Below are 23662 nucleotides of genomic sequence, written 5' to 3' on the forward strand. Positions count from 1 at the left end.
CCTCTTGTCTTGGTTAATGGCAATCCACTCCATGATTTATAACACTCCCCCTTGGATGCCATAACCATACATGATTTGTAGTACGCTTCATGTTGCCTCATTAAAACCTTATCAGGAAAACCCAGTGGGACCAAACCACGATGAAGGAAAAAGAGTACAACACGCACTACTCCCCCTGATGTGAACCTCAATGTAGGTTCTACATTCTACGCATCTTGTGCGTGATATTTCCTGTATGTATAGGATGTGAAGTAATCGGCCAGTTTCATTACTAAGCCGTAACTAGACCACTTCGACCTCTTAGGTCGTTTCTCATGTCTTTTGACATCGAGTGTCCCGGTAAAGCATATGTGCTAAGCAATGTGAATCACATTGTCCTCGGAGATCACTATTGGGTCTTTGAAAATCGTGTTTGCATATGTCCATAGTGTAGACGTGATCGTCTACTCTTAACTCTTTACTATGGTCGGATAAACCAAGTACTTATGGACAATGTAATAGACATGGTTATCATGAACCTATGACTCGATCTGGTCGATCCATGTCTGGGTCATATACCTCGTCTATACATGTCCACTACTTGTCTCATGAGTGTTCAAGATCAATGATCTTTGTTGTTAGTTTACAATCTCTTATTATGGCTCTGTGGCCGAACACTCTCATAGATGTGGTCATCGATTTCTTTGCCTTTAGGCAGTACCATATCTATCTCGAACATTGTAGTCCTTTATCCATCTCTTGATGGTGTCTCATGACCTCTGTTGCTGTGGATTATATCACACACTGAAATGTATATATTAGGTCATAGATCTCGGCTCTCACAAGCTTATGGATTACAATACATTTGTATCCGGTTGATCTTTTGTCTCTACTAGCCCGTGATCAAGAAGAAGGGCCAAACGTCTTTTAGTCTTAGTCGGACGCGTCTAGTAGAAGAGCCAGACGTTCTTTGCTGAAAGGCCGGACGCCCTTAGATGGACAGAGTCGGACATCTTTAGTTTGAAGGGCCAGGGCCGGACGCTTTTGGTCGGACACCCACATAGATTTATTCTATGCCTACTAACCTCTTTTAGGTTTAGTATAATCACAAGGAATTTCAAATATATGAATTGTATTGGATTGTCTTTTATACAACTCCAAGATCAATGATCATGCGTGATCAATTTCTTTTACATACTATATGCAGCTGCTTTACGTTTCAGTCCATGAATCAACTTAGGAACGAAGCTGTTCTTTCATCTTATCCAGTGATTCATATGCTGCTTACTACATCATTTGTATCTAATTTTTTTTTCTTATGACCAGACCATTGTCAATTTCGAAAATCGGTAGAAGCATCCACCACATAGGAGTTTATTTCCTTATAATATGTTCCTTTGATCTCTGTGAGTACCTTGTGTAACAAGCTATAATCTAATGCTGTTAAGTAGGAAGACATGAACACTCTTAGACCTCGTGATCATGTTCCTTCTCTCACGGTTTCTTTATCTCACAAGATCCATCTATTTCACTGGTTTTATCAGATGGCATTTCTGTATATGTATATGGCCAATACGCCCATCTCTCTTTTAGATACTTTGAACCTCCACGTTTTATCTTTTATAATCTTTATGATTGTATGAGTACTCATTCGTGGGTTCATGATCCTCGCTTATCTCTTTATGTTCAAGTGCTATTCTCTTATGCATCTTCATGTAACATTCATGTGTGTGTGTGTCGACACTTTCATGTGGTTCCATTATGTTCCAGACATGATCTGATCACTTTGAGATTTCATTATCCAAGACCTTTGTTACCTAGTAGCTTGGCGTCCCAAGCCACATGGTTTGGTACCTTAGATGTGTAGCTGCGCAGCCTTTTCTCAATGTATGGTATGGTTTTTCTTATAATCTCGGATCTGTATTCTATGCACCATTCTTATCTATCCGAGATTCCTTTATCTTATGGAACACTTGGTCTATCTTGTATAGACTCTATAGCAACTTGATTATGTCTCTTCTAGGACATTCATTTGGTGCTAAGCTGGTTAGTCATTTCTCGGGTCAGTGTCTGGCATTTCGATTATCTAACTTTGTATAATCTTTCTTTGGACGTCTTAAATCATAATCTATAGTCCGAGGATCTTTGCCAAGACAATGATGGTTAATACCATTCATTCTTTTATAATTCTTTCTTTGTTCATTGTACCAGCTTATAGCTTTCTCCTTATGATGTTGGATAGATGGATTCATTGATCATGCAATCCGTGTACCTGGCCACTATTTGATCACCCATGTTTTGGCTCTCGGTTCTTTTGATTTCGTGGAGAAAGTCCTATTTTATATATTCCCAATCCTCTTCTGAGGTTCCATCTTAGACGGCACATATATGTATGTGGTGGTTTATTCAAAATATTTTAAGATGGTGTATGTCTGGTTTTATGACCCATATTCAATCTGAGATGGGAATATCTATGCTCACTTATATGGTCTGATGCATATTATCATTCTATACATGTAAATTCATAATGTCCCCAAGCTTATAGACTTTTAGAGTCTTTAGTCGTATAGATGATGGCTTACATGGCCGAACCTTTTATAGGTAATGGCTTACTTGGCCGGTTATGGCCCTTGCGGCCAACCTGTTCATAACATGGTCTCTTTGGCCGAGTAATGGACCTTATGGTTTGGCCGTTTAAAAACATGGCCTCTACGGCCGAGGAATGGCCTTTTATGGCCGAGCCATTTATAACATGGTCTTTAGATCATAGTGGTACACGAACTTGTAGTATTGATCATGGGTTTATCCTCTCTCCCCCTCATGACCATACTATGAGGTCGTGGTGCTTGGGACAATTAAGCCTAATGAGTTTCCCTTTGTGTACATGTTTCACAACGTGAGATCTTTTACGGGATAACTCTTTGTGCCTTTTCAATCTTTGCATCAAGTTTAGACTTTAGGATGGCTAATCCTATCATGCCATATAGTGTAAACTTTCGTGGGATATATCAATATAGTCACCACTTCTCTTGCCTCTTATCATACTGATCTTATAGCATAGTTTAAAATCACTAGAGATCATAAGGTATAGTTTTGACCATTTTCTTATAAGGTCTTAGGCGATTTTTCTTTCAAAATCTGAAGGAACTTGATTCCTTTTGTTTGCCCATTGTTTCTATTTAGAAACCATATTATTATAACTCAATGGGTCACATATTATTGGGTGTGTATAATGCCTTATAGGCAATGCCTTAGCCATAGTTTATTTACTAGGCTTACTATACCTCTTTCACGATTTCTTACTTGGATATTTCATATGTTCAAGTAAGATCAGGCAAGATAATGAATTCAAACCAATTCCATTGTATATATAAAATCGTGAATGACAATTAGGTTAAAGCAAATCACAAATCAAGGGCTTTAAAATAAAATGTCGAGATCCCTCTTAGTCAATAGACATGCCGGCCACTCCTTGAGTTATATTGGACACGGCTCCCTTGGATTCATCTTGATCTATATCGGTCTTATTTGTATCAGGGTATCTCATCTCACTGCTCCTCTTTAGTACCTTGTCATTCTCAATCACCGTTAGGCAAGAGATCGGTCATTGTAAGTGGTAGAACCTCTTTCTATGTAGATATGTTTTGACAACAAATCTTCTGGATGGATGTGGAGTATGTCTTGAATAGACAATCATTATCTGTTACCTCTTCTCCACATAATCTCAGTTGGTACACGACCCTGGACAAGACAAAGTGAAACTCGGCCACTGTCTCAAAGTCTTGGAATCTGAGACTCATCCATTCATGTTTGACCTTTGGTAAAAATACCATAGTGTATCTAGACTTTAATTATGTCCAAAGGTCACGAGGATTCTTGATATGTAAATATTGATTTCTCAGTTCCTTAGTGAGATGATGACTCTTAATAATTATGGCTCTTAACTTTGCACTTTCAATTTCATCATTTATTTCAATGATACATTTCCTGAGTCCTCTAGACTTCAGGGCAATTGAAGTGTTCATTTCCCATTCTAGATAATTATCTCCCGAGAGATTTAGAATGGCATAATCCATGGGTTCAAATCTCGGCATCTGAAATCATATTATCAATCAATTCATTGATTTAGAATTCTTGCAACCAATTTAAATAATCAGTGCACATGATTTCATAAGTCTCTCTATAATACTTGGACCACACGGTCATGTATTGTGATGCTTAGGTTTCACGGCCATTATGTGATACAACGATCTTAAGGATCGGATCATGATGCAATCCGGTTTATATAACCATCCGGATACTAGGCCACACGGCCACTTAGATATGCACTAAGCCACACGGTTTTCAATCTCAATCAAGGGCACAAGGCCGCAAGTATGAACAATGGATTAGGCCACACGGCCATATACAAAACGAGATCTAAATGCATTCAATCCTATTTCTTAGTTGCATATCTATTAGGTTTTAGAATTAAATAATCTAGCAACCTAACTCTCATTCAATATGTAAATTCTTTAAATCAATCTTTCAAGTTTTAAGTAATGAGAGATTTAAGGTTTCAAGGCCTTTAGGAATTTTAAAATTCGAGATTAGGGTTTTTAGTTAAAACAAGATCCAGATTCAAGTTTTAAAACAATCCTAATCATAGCTCTAGGCGATCAATCAAACAGTCAAGTTTCAAATCAAAATTAAAACCGATTTTCCAAAATTAGGTTTTTAAGGGGTTTCGAAAACTTTGATCTTTGATCAAGGGGATTTGATTTGAGATTCAAAAACCTTTAACGTTCTGATTTTAATTGATCAACTAGGTAGAAACCCGCGCCCTTGCGCGGGGTAAAACTACTGTAAAATAATATAACGTACATATTACATATTTATACATAGTTTACAACTTTGCAGAATACATTATTGATGTAAAAATAATGTACAATAAAATGAGACAAAAGGAAGGTGCATTGCATAACTTGTTCATATAGTATGTAAGAATCACGCTATGAATTAATGCCAAAAACTTATAATATTATACATCGATATAGATACTTAATTGCTAACGATCGCTTAATCGCACAAAAATAATTAACCTACGAAAACATTTATTAAGATGTAGAAAAAAATTAAAATTTGGAGAATGATGGAATACATAAATTGATTAAATATTTATATGGTATTATACACTCTGCTGTAAGAAAAGACAAATGTCAATAATTACACTAATTATTACAAAAATGTTAAAATAACTAAAATTTATTAATACTTTAGTTCTTATTATAAAAATTTAGCTTATTGCAATATATTTTAATAATAGATTAATATTTTATAATATTTTGAACAAATTATAGTATAATTAACTTTATTTACAACATAACTATTTATCATTAAAAAGTATTGATATTTGTTTAAGTTTTAAAATGGTGTTATCATATAACTTAATAATATGAAAGCGTTGGTTCTGTAAACAATCAACTAAAATTCACTTTTTTTTATTTAATGAAATTTTTCTTTGTATTTTTGTCATAAAAAACGCAAGTATACGCTTTTTCTCATTCTGCAACTTTTGTTGATTGGTAAAATATTTACAGAATCTTAAGAACACATCTTTGAAGTCTTCCTTCTGCCTTGAAATCACAAGAACACATCTTTGCAACTCATGATAAGAACTAAGGCCATCGGACTTAGACTCCAATCTCACATAAGTAGAGAAATTGAACTCTTAAATGCCTTTGAGACCTTGAAAATTTGGAGCTGCGCAAGAGAGACTATTCTTAGATTAGAGAGAAAACAAAAACAATTAACCTTGAAGTCTGATGTCCATCGTGCAATAGATCAAAGGTACCACCCAAAACGACAAAACCGAACGAATCCACCTACCCTCCCTCGTCTCAAAGCTCCCACTCCTCTCACCTCGTCTTCCCCATGACCTCTCCTCCCTGACTCATTCCACTCCTTCTCCGCCGTCTCTTCATTCCTCCGCCGCCGCAACGGCCTCCATGACTCTACCTCGCTCGTCTCGTTAACCTCACTGACCTCACCGTGTCTTTCATCCCTGTCTTAACCTCCTGTCTCTTTGACATCCTCGAAAATCGTCTCTCTCACCATCTCCCACACGAACCTTTCTGGTAACATCCCAAAAAAGTTCCACTCAAATCTCACATTCTCAATTTATAAGATAATCTAATAAAAGGATGATTACCCACTTCGATTACTCTACTCACCAACCTTAGAGCTCTAAACTTGTCGTCAAAATCAGATATCTCCCAAGATTCCCGACATCATCGATGACCTAATCTCACAGAAGAACAAAACTCATTTTATTAAATTGGTATGAGAGAAGAAAATATATGTGCAATCTCTTTATTAATTTAAGCCCATTATATTATATGAATACCAATGGTATATATTGTAATTTCTCTAGTAATTAAAGGGTTATTAGAAATGGAAGCTGAGAAGAGCTACGATGATGACACCTAAGCAATAATGGCAAACTTGTAAATAAAATACAAAATAAAGGTTACTCTCCAAAAATGCTTCTCTGTTAATAAGAAAGGGATAGATCAATCTCGTTTTAGGTTTTAGATCGAACTTATAGAGCTTCGATTTACTCATAGGGGATTGATCTATTTAACCTATGGCTTTTAGTTTTAGAGATTATATTTTAAGGTTTCAATCTTTACAAAACAACCAAATTCGATTCTTGTTTTCAGATTTCGAATTACCTTTATTTTGTAGGGTTGAACCGGACCACCAAAGTCAGATGAACCTCTAGTTGCACACGGACGGACGCTGGCTCCTATCAGGTCACGAGTTGGAGAACGGACGCGAGCTGTCTGGAACGGTCTTGCGTCTGGTCACAGATGTGTGCTGAGGTAGTCGGACGCGATCGGGACGCGTCTCCTTCTTATCTAGTTTGCGAGCTGTTGCCTTTGCAAGCAGCTAATCTGAATTGTGAGCTGACTGTGATGCGAACGTGGGCTGGCTCTGTTGTGAACAGGAAGCTGCGAATGTCTAGGATCAGGAACGCTTAAGGGCTTTAGCTGATCAGGTGTTTGCGAGCCGGAACGGAAGCAAGAACAAGTTAGGGTTCTTCGAGATTAGATCTTTGCACCAACTCCTCTCAGCTCATGAAATAAAAACAAGGAGTATTAGATTACATGAACACCATAATCTGAACAAGATATCATCAAACAACTAAGGTATGATAAACTTATCTTTCACAAGATTTGAATTTGACTAGAAAATCTTGTTAGTTCGGATTAGGGTTCCAAAAGACCAAAACGGCACCGTGTATTGTTTCTGCGAGTGAGGGCGCGTCTGAGATCGGATCGACGAACGGTTTACGAGGATGGATTCGTCTCGTCAACAGCTTCAAGATGATATGTGGCTCGTCGTCTGGTTCCTTAGGGTGTGAGAGATAGATCGATTTTAAGTTGCTTCTGGTTTAGGGTTTATGTGTGACGGATTTTAGGTTAGGTTTTGTCTCAGGGTTTTGGAGTCTATCGTGCTGATAACGTGTTGTAATTAGAGAGTTTAGAGACTGAATATTTCTGTATTATTAATGATCAATAGATGTTCCTTTATATAAAGATTACAAGATAGAGATAAAAGGAAAGTGTACATATCCTTATCCAAGAGGAAATAGGAAAACTACTAAAACATAGGAAAAAAAAACTATCTATATCCTAAGTCGGCTAAGGCTTTGGCCGACTCTCTCTTCTCCTTGTGGCCGCGGTTGGGCTTGATGTGGCCGACATGCTTTCTCCTCTTGTCTTGGTTAATGGCAATTCACTCCATGATTTATAACACTTTCTTATATAAGTCTATATGTATTCTTTAGGCAAAGAAATATTCTTGATGAGCTCATTTTGGAATACTCCTAGAGAACTTTTGAGCTATGACAACAAAGTTATTAAAAAAAAAAATTATTGATTTTTTGAAACTAAATTTTATTGATTTTAACGTATTTAATTTGTATGTGCAGTTTTACCGATCTAAATTGTTATGAAGGTTTTGTCATTTATATATCTCTAATTACATGGTCTCTTTATTATTCCACCTGAAATTAATCACAAATATAATCAGTTATTTTATGCTTGTCTAAGGAGTTTTAAAACTTAGAACTCCCAAAAATATTTAAAGATTTAAAAAGAAACAGAAAAGAAAAGCTAGCTACCTAACCTAACCTAATATGTATATTAAAAACTCCAGTTTCATGGCAGCACAATCGAAAGAGAAAAATAATTAAGAAATAAACCGAATAATCGAGATGATACAACGTCGGTTTTTAAAGGAGAAATATAGCCGACAAAAATAAATAAATAAACTCACTTCTCCAAAGAGGGTGGCTCAAAGTCAAGGTCAAAAGCTCATGTGTTTCAAGAGGTCAATTTAGATAACCATATAGTTGTTATGCTAAAACAATTTAAGATAACCAAATAGTTTTGTTTCTTTTCTTTAATTTATCCCCACCCCTTAACCAATCAATTTATTGTTAATCCTCGTATTATCATGCACTTAACTTTGTCCTAACCCCACATGGCTACGGGCTACCTATGTAATAAAGTTATTTTCTTGATGGGGGAGATATATCTAATATTCAATTTGGTGCGAGACTTTTTCCTCAAGGGGTATTAATTTGCACATCTGTGAGCTTTTCAATGTTTTACTAACATATATAACATCAGATTCCAATTTCTTAAACCGATTAAGTTTGTATGGTCGAAAATTATAAATGGCGAGAGCATAAACTCATATATTTTCAAGGTCCGGTGATCTAAGGACGAAATAAAAAAGTAAAATAAAAAAGTAAATGTGTAATAAAATACGTTGTTGATTCATATACCATCTATATAAATTTTGCTTAAAAATAAAGTTGTTGGACCAAAAGAATATAATAAAGGGTGAATTTGCTATCTAGGGAGTCAAAATTAAGTAAATAGCTTTGATTTTGACGTTATTAAATTGATAACATTTCATACACCTTTTATCCGGTTATGTTTTTATCCTTTTTAAGTTACCGACGACAGTAGGACCAAGGATTAACGTCGACGAGAGCACATGTCCAAGAGAAATTGAGATTTAATATGGTCCACGAACGGGTTAACTATTATAAGTAAGTGTTCTATTCCATTTATAAAAGTACTACGTCAGATAGAACAAACAGAATATCTTCGTACGAAACAAAATCATAAACTCTAAACCTAACATGCATACCTAATACTAAACCATAAACTCGAGTCTTTAAACCCAAACCCAAATGTTAAATTTAATTTAAGTTATAATATTTTAAAGAAAACAACAAAAAATAATAAATATATAAATTTTCAACTATTATTCTATACTATCTAACATGGAATGAATACTACTTTTGTAATTCAACCCCAACCCACCTCCAACCCTAAACCCAACACACCTCCAAGACTGAAATACTAAACCCTAAACTTGAATTTCTAAACCCAAATCTAAATGTAAAATATTTTAGATTAAATTAAAATATGAAAATAATATATAATATTTTGTACTATCACCTATACTATATAAAATGGAAAGGAAAATAGACTTGAGAGGAAGTACTACATCCTAAACTCTAATCACTAAACCCTAAATCCCTCAATAATTAACCATATAACAATCCTACCATAAACCCCTATATACTTAACCTTAACCCATAATCAATAAACCATAAACTCAAATATAAACCATAAATCCAAATATAAACCCTCAACCTAAATAGAATGGAAACCAGTGGTGGTAGTGGTGCTTGAGGGAATATACCCAATACGGCGAATCCTGGTTCGAACTCCGCTGGCCACACGGATATGAGCTATTGCTTTCGGCTCATTTGAATGCCCAGGAGAGGGTCTATCCGTGGGTTGTACCTCCACCCGGGGGTTAGCTTTAATAGACCTGAGTTTAACCCTTTCTTTTTACAGAAAAAAAACCTAAATAGAATGGAACTAAATAAATAGTATAGTACATATTGGTAAAATTATGAAATGTCTATGATATCATAGAAAAAGTTAATGCTAACCCCAAATAGTATCATGAAATGTCTATGATATCATGAAATGTCTATGTCCTGCAATTATAATAGAACATAACAAATAGTAAAGATCAAATATTCCATTTCACATGAATGGTCTTTCCATTTTACGTAGACACGATCTATTCCACTTATATACACATTGCATCATTACATATAAATGATAATATATTTACCAGATGGCTCAAATCCATTTTCAAACAATCTACTTGGCAGCCTAATCTTCCATTTGTAATATGAGAAACAAAAGCTAAAGATAAAGGTAGTATCCATTTAACAAAGTAAATGTAAAATCAATTGTATAGTATAATAATAATGTGGAATGAAAACCATTTAAGACGTTAGGGAAGAAGAAGAAATGTGTGACTTTCTGATGACCACGTTTAACTTTTGCTCTTTTGAATAATTTTTTTTTCTTTTAAATTGCAGGTTGAGCCGGTTGCGTTGAAGGTTAGAAATGTAATATTATATAAAATACACTTTGTATTGATGTATTCTAGGTTATTTGGTTATTGATCTAAATATTGTTTTTTTTTTTGTACCCATACCACCTAATTCCTCTGTAACAAAACTCATGGGCCATATAAGAGTTGTGTTGGAGAGAATAATAATATATAAATGGATTTTGGATATAATGATTAAAAAATAATATTGTTATAATACAATTTCTTTTCCTTCCTCTTTTATTCAAATTTGCTTGAGCAAAAAAATCGAACCTTTAACTTTGCTCAAAAAATATAATTTGCTAACCAAATCCACGCATTAATTCACCACTCGCTGGTCTTCTTAAACGTGCCCTTGTTTAGTTGAAGAATCTAACACTTGGGAAGATCCTTAGGCGGTGGCAAAATCGACTGATTTGGTCCTTTGCCGTTCTCCACCAAGAAAGCCATCTTTAATCCCCACGTCGTGTGTACCTCCAAGTGACAATGCATGAACCAAACCCCTATACGTTACAAAATATCAATCCATTACTTTTATAACGAGGAGATTATATAATAGTATTTGACTTCTTGCCATAAGATTTTTATTTGTTTCATTTTTAAAATAACATGGTGACGGCAAATCAAGTTATACACTAACATAGCTTGCACAATGCTATCTGAATTTGGCAAGGGACATATGATGAGTTAGACCTAAACCTATGACTACTACAACTTCTATAAACACTAGATTAGAATCATTTAATTAACTTATTTTTACTTTGAATTTGGTGAACTTACCGGGATTATCCGCTCTGAATCTGATGACAACCCATCCACCAGATGGAACTCCGATTGTGTTCCTCTCAACAGGATCGACCAAATTGAAGTTGCTTGGATCTTTCTTGGCGTTGAAGTTACCTAATCCACGACCAACTTCAAAGAAGTTAAAGCCATGTAGATGAATAGGATGGTTCTCTGGGGCTATGACGCCGGTATCCTGGAGAACAAGCTGCACCGTGGCGTTGTAAGGTAGCTTGTAAAGCCTCGTCCCTGTTTCCGTGGCCATGTTCGTGACTGATCCTCCGCTGTAGTTGAAAACATGCGGTGGGTTCTTGGGAAAATCCGTCGTGAAAACGCCGCTAATGTTAAAGTAATGAGCTGGAAGCAAAGCGGTTTTGGGCATAGTGAATGTTACATTGTTGATGCTGGCCACCACACGGCTTCCGTTTCCAGCCTTACAAGTGGGACACGGGTTTAATCCGAGGCCGACGGTGAAAAAGAGGTGGTGGTCGATGGTGGTCGGGACTAAGGCAGGGTACTTCTTAGAGTTGAGACTACGAAGAGAGTTTGTAAAGTTGTTGGCGATGGTAGTAGCGTTTTGCGGCGGAGGGAGAGTGAGTGTTGTTGGGGAGGAGGATAGTGTTCCGGAGTAATGAACAGTGGCGGTGGCGGTAACATTGTCCACCGCGATGGGGGAGTCCATGAAGGGAGAAGCTGTTACAAGGTATTTGCCGGCAGATTTTGAGGTGGTTAGGAGGACGTTGGTGGTTTGACCGGGTGCTATAAGGATGGTGTCGGTCTTGAACGGTTTGACGTAGACGGCGTCGACTTCCACCACCGTGAAAAGATGGCCAGCGACTTTAAAAAAGAGCTCTTCATTAAGTGCAGCATTGACTAGTCGTAGCAGATAGGTTTTGCCATTTGTTACTGACAGTTTGTAACCTTCCAGAGCAAAATGAGGGTTTCATAATCAGCTTTTTGGTAACTATTAGTATTACTAAAAAAATTTATAATGGTAACTAAGAAATTAATTACCCTGAGATGGACAATTATTTACGGGGCCAGAGTGTCCGTTGATCATGTGAGCGTCAGAGACATTAGAGGCTAATCCAGACTTAAGCGCCTCGTTAATAACGTTTTCAGTATCTGATTTCCACCATTCAGCTGCCATAAATGATGAGCATTAGTTAGTCATGCCAAATTAACATATATTCATTGCCACAAAAGATAACCGCATTCAGCTTTATAGGTTTTTAATTAACACGGTGAAGTGCAAGCCACATGAGAATTAGATTCAATATATCCGAACTTTCTAAAATAGAATGATTAAGCTACCTAGAACGATAACTTTCTCGTGGTCGGGTTTGGGGAACGGATAGGGAACACCACGTTTGGGGAGGATAACAATTGCGCCGTGAACCGTGGCTCGAAGCCAGAGGATGTGAGCGTGCCACCAGAGAGTCCCGCGTTGGCCGGTCAAGGTGTAGTTGTATGTGTAGACTTGACCTGGCTGGAGTGGGCACTGGGTGATGTAAGCTGGCCCATCGGCCCACCCCGTTCTCACTTGTCTCACACCGTGCCTGTTCTCGGTTGTCCACAGTCACCAATCAATTAACTAATAAACTTACCAATGATGATTCATTTGAAGATTAAGTAGGAGGTTAATTACCAGTGGATGGAGACGTTGTACTTGACGTGATTAACGACTTTGATGAGCAACGTGTCGTCTTCTCGTGCGTAGATTGTGGGACCTGGATATCTACCGTTCACGGTCACGGTTGGCTTGCTTGAGCATAGTCTAGTAATGTTTTTCATCACAACCTGTGTGATTTTCAAACACAAATTTAATCAGTAATAATTATATTGCAAAGTTAGGCAAAAGGGAAAAAGGTAAATAAAAGAAAAGCAAAACAATAACTATAATCATTATCTGACTGTAAGTTGTAACCAAAAATAGATAAAAACATACTTCACTTCATTCGCATGTACGTCAAAACATTATATAGCCCTTTTATATAAAATGATTGTCATGTTTAAAAAGGAGAAAACACCTGACGTACATAACTTTGAAATGGTAATGTGTGCCAGTAAAAGGCTCATAAGAAATAAAAATATATTTACAGAAAATTAAGGTCTAAATATCCTACATGAAGTACAAATTACTTTTTTTTTTGACATCAGTACAAATTACATATATATGTTCTAATTATGTGAAGCCATAAACCATATATATCACTACGTAAGCATGTACGAAATATAACTTATGCGTATAAGTAAGTACCGATAACGAGTGTGCATATATATATGGGACAGCTTGCGACTACTTCCTATGTAGCGTAAGAGATCGGCATGGCACGTACACGAACACATAATATGTATGTAAATATACATCTATGCAAGTGGATAGATATAAACTCACGTTAAATTTGTAATGGCGAACCATGCTCTCCGATGGAGCTGGGAACACAGACAAGAAGGACACAAGAAACAGAAACCAAACCATATGAGACTTCATATCTATCTCTCCTCAGTTTCTTTCGTCCTTTCTCTTCTTCTTCTTCTTCTTCCTCTTCTTCTTCTGTGTGTTTAATATTCTTGTCTTTGTGTTTGAGATGAGCGACTGGCCAACGCAAGCTTATAAAAGAGAGAGGAGAAAGAGTTTAGAAACGAGAGAAGGAGGCAACGTTGTTTTAGGTGGTAGGTCGACCCAAAATCCAACTCTTTATAGTTAAGATTCCCATTCTTGCCACAACCAATCTCCCTGACCAAACAAAAGAAAATAAATTAATTGTCAAATCTCGTTTACCATATGCTTTATTTTAAATTTTGATTAATTTCCACAAAACTACATGTATTACTAATTCGAATTTTATGTTTGAACTCTTCTGGATTAACATGATTATTTAGCTAATTAACATGCCAATATAACATATTTATATAATTTTTCGTGGTCTCGATTATGCTCAATTATTTTACCGGGTATGTTTGTACTGTTTTAAGTACTTATTACTTGTACTGTGTGCATACGTTTGTAATATAACTGTGATCATATTACGTAGTTACGTTAACTTGTCTGCTCAATTCCTCACTAATTTATTTGATTTTTACGGACTCTTATAATTCTGGAGATCTTTTTTTTTTTGAACACCAAATGCTTATAATTCTGGTGATCATTCCATTTTTTTTTGCATGAAAGGATATACATGACGTAGATAAACGGTATCACTGTAATCAGCTTGCGCACCGTGTTTATAATATACTAGATTAAGATCTGCGCCTTGCGCGGAATAAACATTATATATATAAATTATTTTATGTATTATATGTTCTTACATATTATGAAATAATAAATATATATTGAATAATTAAAAGTCAGTAACTATTATATATATAATTAAATTGGTGCGAACATATAAATCAACTTTATTAATCCAAAAAAATTTTAAAAAAATTTGATAGGATATGTAATTAAATTTAAATGATATTAACATACATAGTATATTTTTAATATTAATGTATATTAAATGATGCTCTCTACTCATATGTTTTTCTTATCATGTGTATCTTTAATAGCAAAAACTTTAAATTACTGATAACAAAATTTTCATTGTGGGATGAATAATTTTAGTAATTTATAATTTTAAAAAAATTATCAATGTTAGTTCAAAACTTTTATCAAAAAAAATTATTCAAAGTAAATTTTGAAATTAAAATATTTATTTTTTCAATATGGTTTATAGTTTAATTTAGAATGATATATATACATATATATTTTAAATCTTAATGATTAATTAAATTAGACTTTTATTTATATGATTTTGTAATCATTTGTATTTTGTCATAACAAAAATTTTAAACCATGGATCACAAAATTTGAATGTGAGACTTTTAACAGTTTTAGTAATTTATAGTTATTTTTAAGATTCAAAATATAACATATACAGAAAAATCTAAATTTTTATAATATGGTTATTGTGATTTTTTTAAATTATTTTAATAGTTTAAAATTAAACAAATTTGATAAAAGATATATTATTTTTTATCAGATCTTTATTATTCAAAATCATTAATTGTCATATATACTTTAGCCAAATTAGGCAATTCCGTAATCTTTATTTAAAGAAATAATAAATGACATTGATAATAAATTTATGGTTAGTTTAATAAAAAACTTATAATATAATTAGATGGACCAACATATTTCTCTAATAATTCTAAGAATCATCTTAGTGATGACACGTGACTACAAAAAAAAGTTGTAATGTTTCACAAATACTATACAGGGGATATAGAGCATCCGTACCAAGTAGTATATGTCGATTTGTCTACAGAATTAGATAGAAGAATAAAAAACCTTAGGTGAACATTCTGGAGTTATAATATATACATATATATATATATATATATATATTTGCGACAGATTGATGGAAATGATACTTACTTATAGTTGACTAACGTTCATCTGAAAATGATAATTAATGGCATTAACGATTCATCAGCATATATTACATATGAATTATGATACTGATTTCCTAGGCTTGATTTGTCTTATATATGCAAGAGAAAGCTCTTGATCTTTATTTTATATGATCTATAGATAATGTAGACTCATATTGTTGTCAAGAGCGAAATTTCAAAATTGTGAAAAGAGAAAATATAGACTTAGTGTCTAGATTGTGTCATACTTTGGTGAGAAGTACACGTCTGAACTCGAAGTAACATTTAAAACGACTGCAAAAAAAAATTTACATTAATTTCGATAGATGGTCTTATATATTAATCCATTAAAAGATCGTACATCTCTGTTCCTTCGAGTATACTATACATAAAACATTTTCTTCTTTTGCAATTCTGCTTCACACTTTAATTAAGTATTTTTATTTTGTGGCGCTGAGTATTTAAAATGTTATAACAGAGAGATATAGTCTAACTCTAAATCAGATAAAAAACGAAAAAAAACTCTTGACCTTATATATTCGATGATTAACATGTGAATGGATTTTAATGCACAAAATTAGTCCAAAAAAAAAACATGTGAATGGATTCTCAAATAATCTAATTGCCGGTTCAAGGTAAATACTTGTCTCTTTATAAGAAATGGAAAATAGAAAAAAAAAATCCCATAAAGTTAGATTAATTTGTTATCCTCGAATTTGGATAGTGGATTCAGTATAGTCGCATAATGTTAAAAATAATGTTAAAAAGTGGCTTAGAAGCTGTGTGAAGGTGAGATGGAGATTAGAATGCTTAGAAACTAAGACAGTAAACTAGTTGAGAAATGGCTTTCACGTCGTTGTAAACAATGACCCAACAAAGACAGCCTCTCTCTCTTATTTGGGTTTGTTTCAAAGCTAAGGTTACACGAGAAATGCGTTTCACTTTTGCCGTTTTGCTCATACACAATATTGGACATGTGTGGAATGGAGATAGTAGGAACCTAAGATATGTTCTTATTTTATTACATTTTGTGGTCGAATTACTTATTATTATGTTTTTTTTGTCGTACCGGAGATGTTGCAGTTAAGCACTTTGTCCGACTCCGACAGATGATTTGATGAGTTGTCATGGTTAAAACGGGTGAAGTGTCAAATATCCTCCAAGTTGAAGTTACTTAATTTGTTATTGTCATTTTCTCAACAATCTTTGAAAGGTCATTGCCGTCCAAATGACAACATAGTAACAAAAGAGATTTTAGAAAATATCAATTAGCATCTAATTGTATGTCTTATCGCTTTAGACCAAAAAGTGTAGCCACATTGCTTGGTTAACAATTTTTAAAAATAACCGGGATAGATATTGTGTCAGAATCCTTACTATTTTAGTAACCGGAATAGATATCGGACCAAAGTCCAAACTAATAATTAAATTCCATACTATTTCTATCATAATTTCTTTTTGGTCATCATTGATGTTTACAATGATCACGAAAATCATAACGATTTTTGTATATAAGGGAACCCAATCCTAGGCCTTAACTCACAAAACGATATTATTTTCTGAAACGACTGGGCCACATGGCCTTGGTTCTGGTATCGGTTTACCACTGGTGATGTGGTTTTTATAGATGGCAATTATGGATATGGACCGCGGGCCTATCCCGTAAATGACTGTCGCGGGACAGTATTGGGATGAGGTTTTCTAGGTCCGCAAATTTGTGGGCCTCGCGGGACGGGTCTTTGCGGAACTGGGTCTTTTGCGGGATGGACCAAAACGGATCATGCGGGATTACATGGACCCGCATTTTTTTTCTTCATTTTTTATTTTACCTGAAAAAACGAGAAAGAGAGTAAGAAGAAAGTGATTCTTGTGACTTTTCCCCCAGAAAACATTAGGAATTCCGTCGATGATGATTCGAGCTCCGGTTATGATGATTCGAGCTCCGGTGATGATGTTTCGAGCTCCGGCGATGACGACTCCAGCTCCAGCAACGACGATTCGAGCTCTGGTGGTGTTTTGATTTGTTTTTTACTTTTTATTACACACAACTATGAATTGCTTTATTACAATGTGATATTTTTTGTTTAAGTTGATTGGTTTTATTTTCAGTACTGTGAAGTGGTGTTTTTCTTAAATTAAATTTGGTTATAATAGTGTTTTTTAGGAGAAAAGTTAGTTGTATATCACGTCACTTGTATAATTTGGCAAAGTGATTCACGAATTTTTTTGCAATCCAAATAATTAAAAAGAGAGATGGTTTGATGAAGACATACAACACTTGAGCCAAATTATTACAAAGACAACAACTCAATCAGATTCAAACTTAACAAAAGCTTATACTGATAACAAAAGAAGGCTTTTAATTCAAGAACGCAAGCACAAACGGAGCTTTGTGGCATTGATTTTGATAAGGCTTTAGTGAAGCTTAATGAGCTCTCTTTAACTCTCTTACACAACTCTTTTACTTGAAAATTCATTAAAGAAGCTATAGCAGGCGGTTTGATAAAGAGGCGTCCCGCGGGACGGCCCGCGAAGTCCTATAGATTCTGCGGTACGGGTTTGGGCCGACATTTTGAAGACCGCAGCCCGCTGTGACCCGCTGCGGTATGGGACGGAACGGGATGGGTAAACCTGTTTGACATCTCTAGTTTTTATAGCCGATATGTGGATGTGGGTAGATATCACATCGGACCGGACTGAAGAAAGAGAACCGGGGAGGTTAGGTGATACCGAGAGGAGGCTGGTTTGATTTACTAAGTTTCCCGCTGTGAGATGGTCGAGTGGTTGGACTGGGCTATAATGACAGTCTAGCTCCGCTGCTCCGAGATTGGGCGCATGTGCGAGTTACAAGTGGTACACTGACAAGGTCAAGGATGAGGATCCTCAGACACGAAGAGCAGTTCTGTTATTCCTTTTGTGTTATGAGATTGTAGAAACCGGTTTATTTCTCTTGATGTTGGTTTATTTTCAAAGAGTGCAACACTGTATCCTTTAGACAAATCTTTTAAATATATCAAAGGTCTAAAGAGAAGAGTGAAAAGTGTTACGTATTTGTTCATGTGAGACTTAAGAAAGACAAAACTAGTGGTTCTAACGAAACAAGACATAACAAATACAGATGAAATCCAAAGATAAATGTCACTGTCTGCAAATGTTTGGTCCGAACCAGAGGCTAAACTAAAGAAAGCAAAGCTTCCAAGTTGTTCCTCTCCACAAGAGATTTTCTTTTTTCTCTCTTCGCTATAAGCTGAGATCTTCGACAGTTCTCTAAGAAAAGCCTCTTACAGTCTTACCACTTGAAATCGAAAAGAGCTTCAACATCCTGCGAGTTTTGTCTTTGCGTTAGTTAGTATTTGGTTTGGTTTTGTCAATGATTCAAAAGCCTTATGTTTACTGACTTACATACACAATCTCTGCTTCAGGCGAAGCTAGGGTTAATTATCTCGGATCTTCCCGATCCTGAACCATCTTCATCGTCATCATCATCTTCCTTCACACTCTCATCTGATTCCTCTCCAGCTAGCTCACGCGCAGCTGCAAGCTCCTTCTCAAGCTCCTCTTGTTTCTCCTGCAGTCCAGACATGCTCAAAGCATCAGCGATCTTCTGCTTGATCTGCATCTCAAGCGCCTCGATCTTCTGACTCCCCTGATCAGGCATCTGGCTCGCCTTTGCAGTCTCCACTTTCAGCAACTCAACCATGCTCTTGATCTCCGGCGTCCTCACCACCTCCTCAATCTTCTCCGTGATCTCTCGGTTCAGCTTCTCAATCTTTTCTTGAATGTTTTCGTTAGGAGACTCGGCTACTACTTCCTTCAGATTCGGTTTCACAGCCTCCAGCTCCAGACCCATCGACTTCAACACAACAGCCATCTCTGCTTCAACCTCCCTCTTCGTCTTCAAAACTTTCTCTTTCAGCTCATCGCTCAACTCTTCGAAAGAAGACGCACCCGAGCTAGCAACCTCGGCTTTAACCGCTTCAACCTTCTCTCTAACCTCAGGACGCTCCACAGCTTCCTGAAACCGTTTATTAATCTCCTTCTTAACCGAAGCGGCGTCTGAGGCCGCCTTGGCTCTGGAGAAGTCCTTCAACATGTCCAGCTTAGCTTTTAAACTCTCGTAGTTAGGAGCTTCGCTTAAACGTGCATTGAATTCTTCTTTAAGCTTCTCGATTCTCTCGATGAGCACCGGGTGCATAAGATGCTCCTCCGCATTGGCTTTCGAAAACTCCTCGCGCGTCGCGGCTAGTCTCTCCTCTAACCCCATTGCTTTCGCAGCTTTAGTGTACTCTTCGTCGATATCCGATTTAAGTTTCTCAATCATCTCCTTAAGAACTTGGCTCGAAAGCTCCTCACCCTCATCAGACTCTGGAGAGGCTTCCTTGGCTTTCAGAATCTGCTCCCTCAGCTTCTCAACCTCGCCCTCTAGGTTCCGGCTGGTGGAAGCCACAGCGTCCCTCCTCTTCATGTTGATTTTCTTCTCAGGCTCTACTGGTTCACCCTCAATGAACACTCCGATCTTCCGGTACTTAGCCATCCTGTGCTTCAGCAGCTCCTCCCCACTCATTTTCCCAAATTCCTGAAGAACCACAAAATCAAAAGGTTAGAAACTGTTCCGTTAAAGCGTGTGAGGCAAGTAACTATGCTTTACATTCATGTTTTCATTGATAGCAATCTTTATCTGCTGCGATGTCCATGAAGGATCAGCATGGGCTCCACCAAGAGGTTCCTGTACAACAAGTAAGACAGGGTAACTCACTGATCCAAATCAAGAAAATATAGATGCAAGAGATAGGTTTAGTTACTTACAGGTATGATTCCATCGGCTACATTAAGATTGACCAGCTCCTTGGAGGTAATCCTAAGCTTTTCAGCAGCCTGTGTACAAAGAGATTCATTCAATTGTAACATCAAATATTACACTATCACTGAAACAAGTAGCAGAAGAGTGTACAGACCTCAGGAGCAGCCTTGGAAGTCTGCCACAAGATCGCTGCACATGCCTCTGGACTATGAAAGCCAAAACAACCAGACAGACTCAATCAACCTGTAATAATATCATATCCACTACATTGGGGGGAAGCTGTTTACCTGGCAACATAGAAAACTGCGTTTTCGAGCATCAGCATTTTATTAGCACAGCCAATGGCTAAGGCACCACCAGAACCACCTTCGCCAATGACAATAGAAAGAATCGGCACTTTAAGACCAAACATCGTCCTTAGATTGTTGGCAATCGCTTCACCCTATTATACAGAGAAGCATAAGATGTTGTGCTGGAGATAAACCAACACACCTCAAAACATAAAAAAAAAACATTTCATGTACCTGTCCTTTTTCCTCTGATTTAAGGTCTGCATAGGCTCCAGGAGTGTCAATGAATGTCACAATGGGGAAACCGTGATGGTCTGCGTAATACATCATCCGTAGTGCCTTCCTGTAACTGTTTTTGGCATTACAGAAGATTTGATCAGAGTGTTGTTGACTGACTCTTAACAACTCTATTTAACAACAAACCAGGTAATTTCTCTTACCCATGAGGAGTAGGCATCCCAAAGTTACGCATTATATTTTCTTTGGTGTTTCTACCTTTCTGGTGACCGATGAACATGTATCTTTTGCCATCTATGGTTCCAATACCAGTCACAATTGCAGGGTCATCATAACCCGCCCGGTCTCCATGAAGCTCCATAAACTGAAAACAAGAGTAGAGTCTCTCAATCATGAACTTACATAAACTTTATATGACAAAAAAGAGCAAAGTAATAAGCATTGTTCAAAAAATTAGTTAGGCGGAAGAGTAGCGTCTAGGCGGATTATTCGGGTCTCATTGATTTTATTTTATATATATTTTACATTTCTATAAGATATTTTAGTTTCGAGTTTAATTATAAAATGATTTTTTATGAACTATCAAAATTAGATATACAAAACAAAATAAATTAGACAAAATTTACGGATTTGTACTAGCATTATTGCTTAACTTAACAGATGTAGGAGTAATTTAGAATGATTTAAACCGAATAAATCGGATTTTTTTTTAAATCGTTTTGGTTAGGAGTTAGGACCGTGGTAACGAGAGAGCCGACCTTGTCAGTGATGTTATGTATATGATCAAGGAAAGTAGGACGGTTGGGATGGCGAGCAATGTTCACACGCTGTATAGGAGTAAGATGCGTGTAAAGATCTTTCAACGCCTGTCTATACTTAGTCTCCAAAGTGATAATCTGCTCAGTAAAGTCCAAACCGGTTTCTTCCGCCATCTTCCTCACCTGCATACACACAAAAAAAAAAAAAAACAATGTTAAAAAAGAGAAAACCAAAACAACTGCTAGTATTGATTCTTTACATCAACAATCTTCTTCTCGAGTTCAACAAGCGGTCTCTCGAAATCCAAAGTGACAGGCTTTTGTGCATTCCCCAAAGGTTTAAATTCGGAGAGGTAAGACAAGACTCCTCCTTTGACGTTGGGGTCAGGGTTAGCTGGCCATGGGTGATCGAACTTCTTTCCTTTCTTGAGCCGGGCTGTTACATAGAGGTTACTACTCCTTGTAGTAGCTGTAACCATTGTCCTCCTCCCAAGGGCTCTTAATGAGACGCCAGTAACACCGTTGGCCGAACTACGCAAGTAATCCGAAGCAGAAGCGGAAGCTCCACCCAATGCTATGGATGAATGAGACATCGAAGCCATCTCAATTACTCAAAACAGACAGATCTCAATCCTGTAACTGAACAATGAATCAAATTGAAGAACGCAAATGGGGTCAGATTCGTTTTCACTACCCTCATTCTCCCAATCCTAAAGGTCTAAACTTTATCGAGAAAAAACATAAACCCAACTCAGGTAATGAAAAAAACTCACCTTCAAACGGACAAGAGACGACGAAGCCAGAGAGATCCAAAGAACGATGGAATCAGAAGGGGGAAGGGAGAGAGAGCATCGAGGAGATCGTCGTTGAATCTAGATGAAGGAAACAAGTGTAGGCGAGTGTGTGAGCGTGAGAGAGCGCGTGGATTTTTGTGTCGATAATTCTTATGCAGATTTGATTGGGACGAAGGGAGGAAGAACACAACAGCTTCGGATTGGGTTATTACCAATTTGCCAGGAGTGATCCGGTTGGGTCGTTAAACGGTTTAACTTAAACCACTATAAAGTTTGGATCTTCGTTCTTTGGCACGTGTGCACGTGATGCCTCGTCCGTGTCAGATTTAAAATAATTTATCCTTTTTTATTTTATTTTTCTGGATATGTTCCGGTGGATTTGTTGGGGGTAGGTTATTATATGCCGGTGTTGTGTATTGGACCATTATTTTTGTCAAATAAATAAATAAAAAATGTCGTATTTCAAAAAATGTGAAAAACAAAACCCTCCGTCGCAGGTCCTCGAACCCTCGAACCCGGGTCTTTCGGGTGAAAGCCGAGAATCCTAACCAGCTAGACTACGACGGATTGTTTTAAAATTGCAAAGTTACAAATATTTTAGCTTTGCAAAATTGAAAATTTTCATCTTTCAAAAACGGTTCCTGTATGGGGGTCAAACTGCGATTACTTGAAAAAGTCCCTCCTTTTTGAATGATGATCGTAAAGTTTATTGCTTTTACAAGTCCTGACGAAATAACGATGGCGATTGTATCCGTTGCTGCGGAGTGGCAGCTTCTTTACAATCGATACTACAGAAAGCCTGAGATATACCAAATGGGATGGAAACACGTGGACTTGAGCTGCAACAAGGTCGCTTGAGCCTCGTTCGGTGAACCAATCGCAGTCATTCGAGATGACTCCAAGATTGTTCAACTATATGCTGAATCTGCTGTAAGAAAGCTCCGTATCTTTAACTCAGCTGGTGTACTCCTCTCTGAGACTGTTTCGAAGCACCCTGGTGTGGACGTCTTATTGGAGTGTCTTGGTCTGATGATCAGACATTGATCTGCATTGTCCAAGACGGCACCATCTATCGTTACAACGTCCACGCGGAGCTTGTGGGGCCTAATGTGTTGATGGGAAATG

The 23662-nt window shown here is 36.7% G+C and overlaps 2 protein-coding genes across 3 annotated transcripts; both read right to left on the reverse strand.

Annotated features, from left to right (window-relative positions):
* Positions 1–10623: 10623 nt before the first annotated feature.
* Positions 10624–13897, reverse strand: LOC106354757 (laccase-4). Its single transcript, XM_013794782.3, has 6 exons — positions 13640–13897; positions 12890–13041; positions 12556–12800; positions 12256–12384; positions 11239–12162; positions 10624–10961 (listed from the first exon to the last, which is right to left on the reverse strand). The coding sequence occupies exons 1-6, from the start codon at positions 13733–13735 to the stop codon at positions 10831–10833; spliced, it is 1677 nt and encodes a 558-aa protein (XP_013650236.1). The 5' UTR covers positions 13736–13897; the 3' UTR covers positions 10624–10830.
* Positions 13898–18647: 4750 nt separating this feature from the next.
* On the reverse strand, positions 18648–22777 carry LOC106354759 (acetyl-coenzyme A carboxylase carboxyl transferase subunit alpha, chloroplastic). 2 transcript variants are annotated; one of them, XM_013794786.3, is made up of 11 exons: positions 22517–22777; positions 22004–22382; positions 21744–21926; positions 21189–21349; positions 20983–21097; positions 20746–20900; positions 20613–20664; positions 20464–20532; positions 20306–20383; positions 19064–20233; positions 18648–18979 (listed from the first exon to the last, which is right to left on the reverse strand). In XM_013794786.3, the coding sequence occupies exons 2-10, from the start codon at positions 22343–22345 to the stop codon at positions 19076–19078; spliced, it is 2313 nt and encodes a 770-aa protein (XP_013650240.1). In that variant the 5' UTR covers positions 22346–22382; positions 22517–22777; the 3' UTR covers positions 18648–18979; positions 19064–19075. The 2 variants fall into 2 exon arrangements, with proteins under 2 accessions (XP_013650240.1, XP_013650239.1); XM_013794785.3 differs by having other exon boundaries at positions 19060–20233.
* Positions 22778–23662: the final 885 nt, after the last annotated feature.

This window comes from Brassica napus, chromosome C4 (genome assembly GCF_020379485.1).
Source record: "Brassica napus cultivar Da-Ae chromosome C4, Da-Ae, whole genome shotgun sequence".
In the NCBI taxonomy this organism is placed as follows: Eukaryota; Viridiplantae; Streptophyta; class Magnoliopsida; order Brassicales; family Brassicaceae; genus Brassica; species Brassica napus.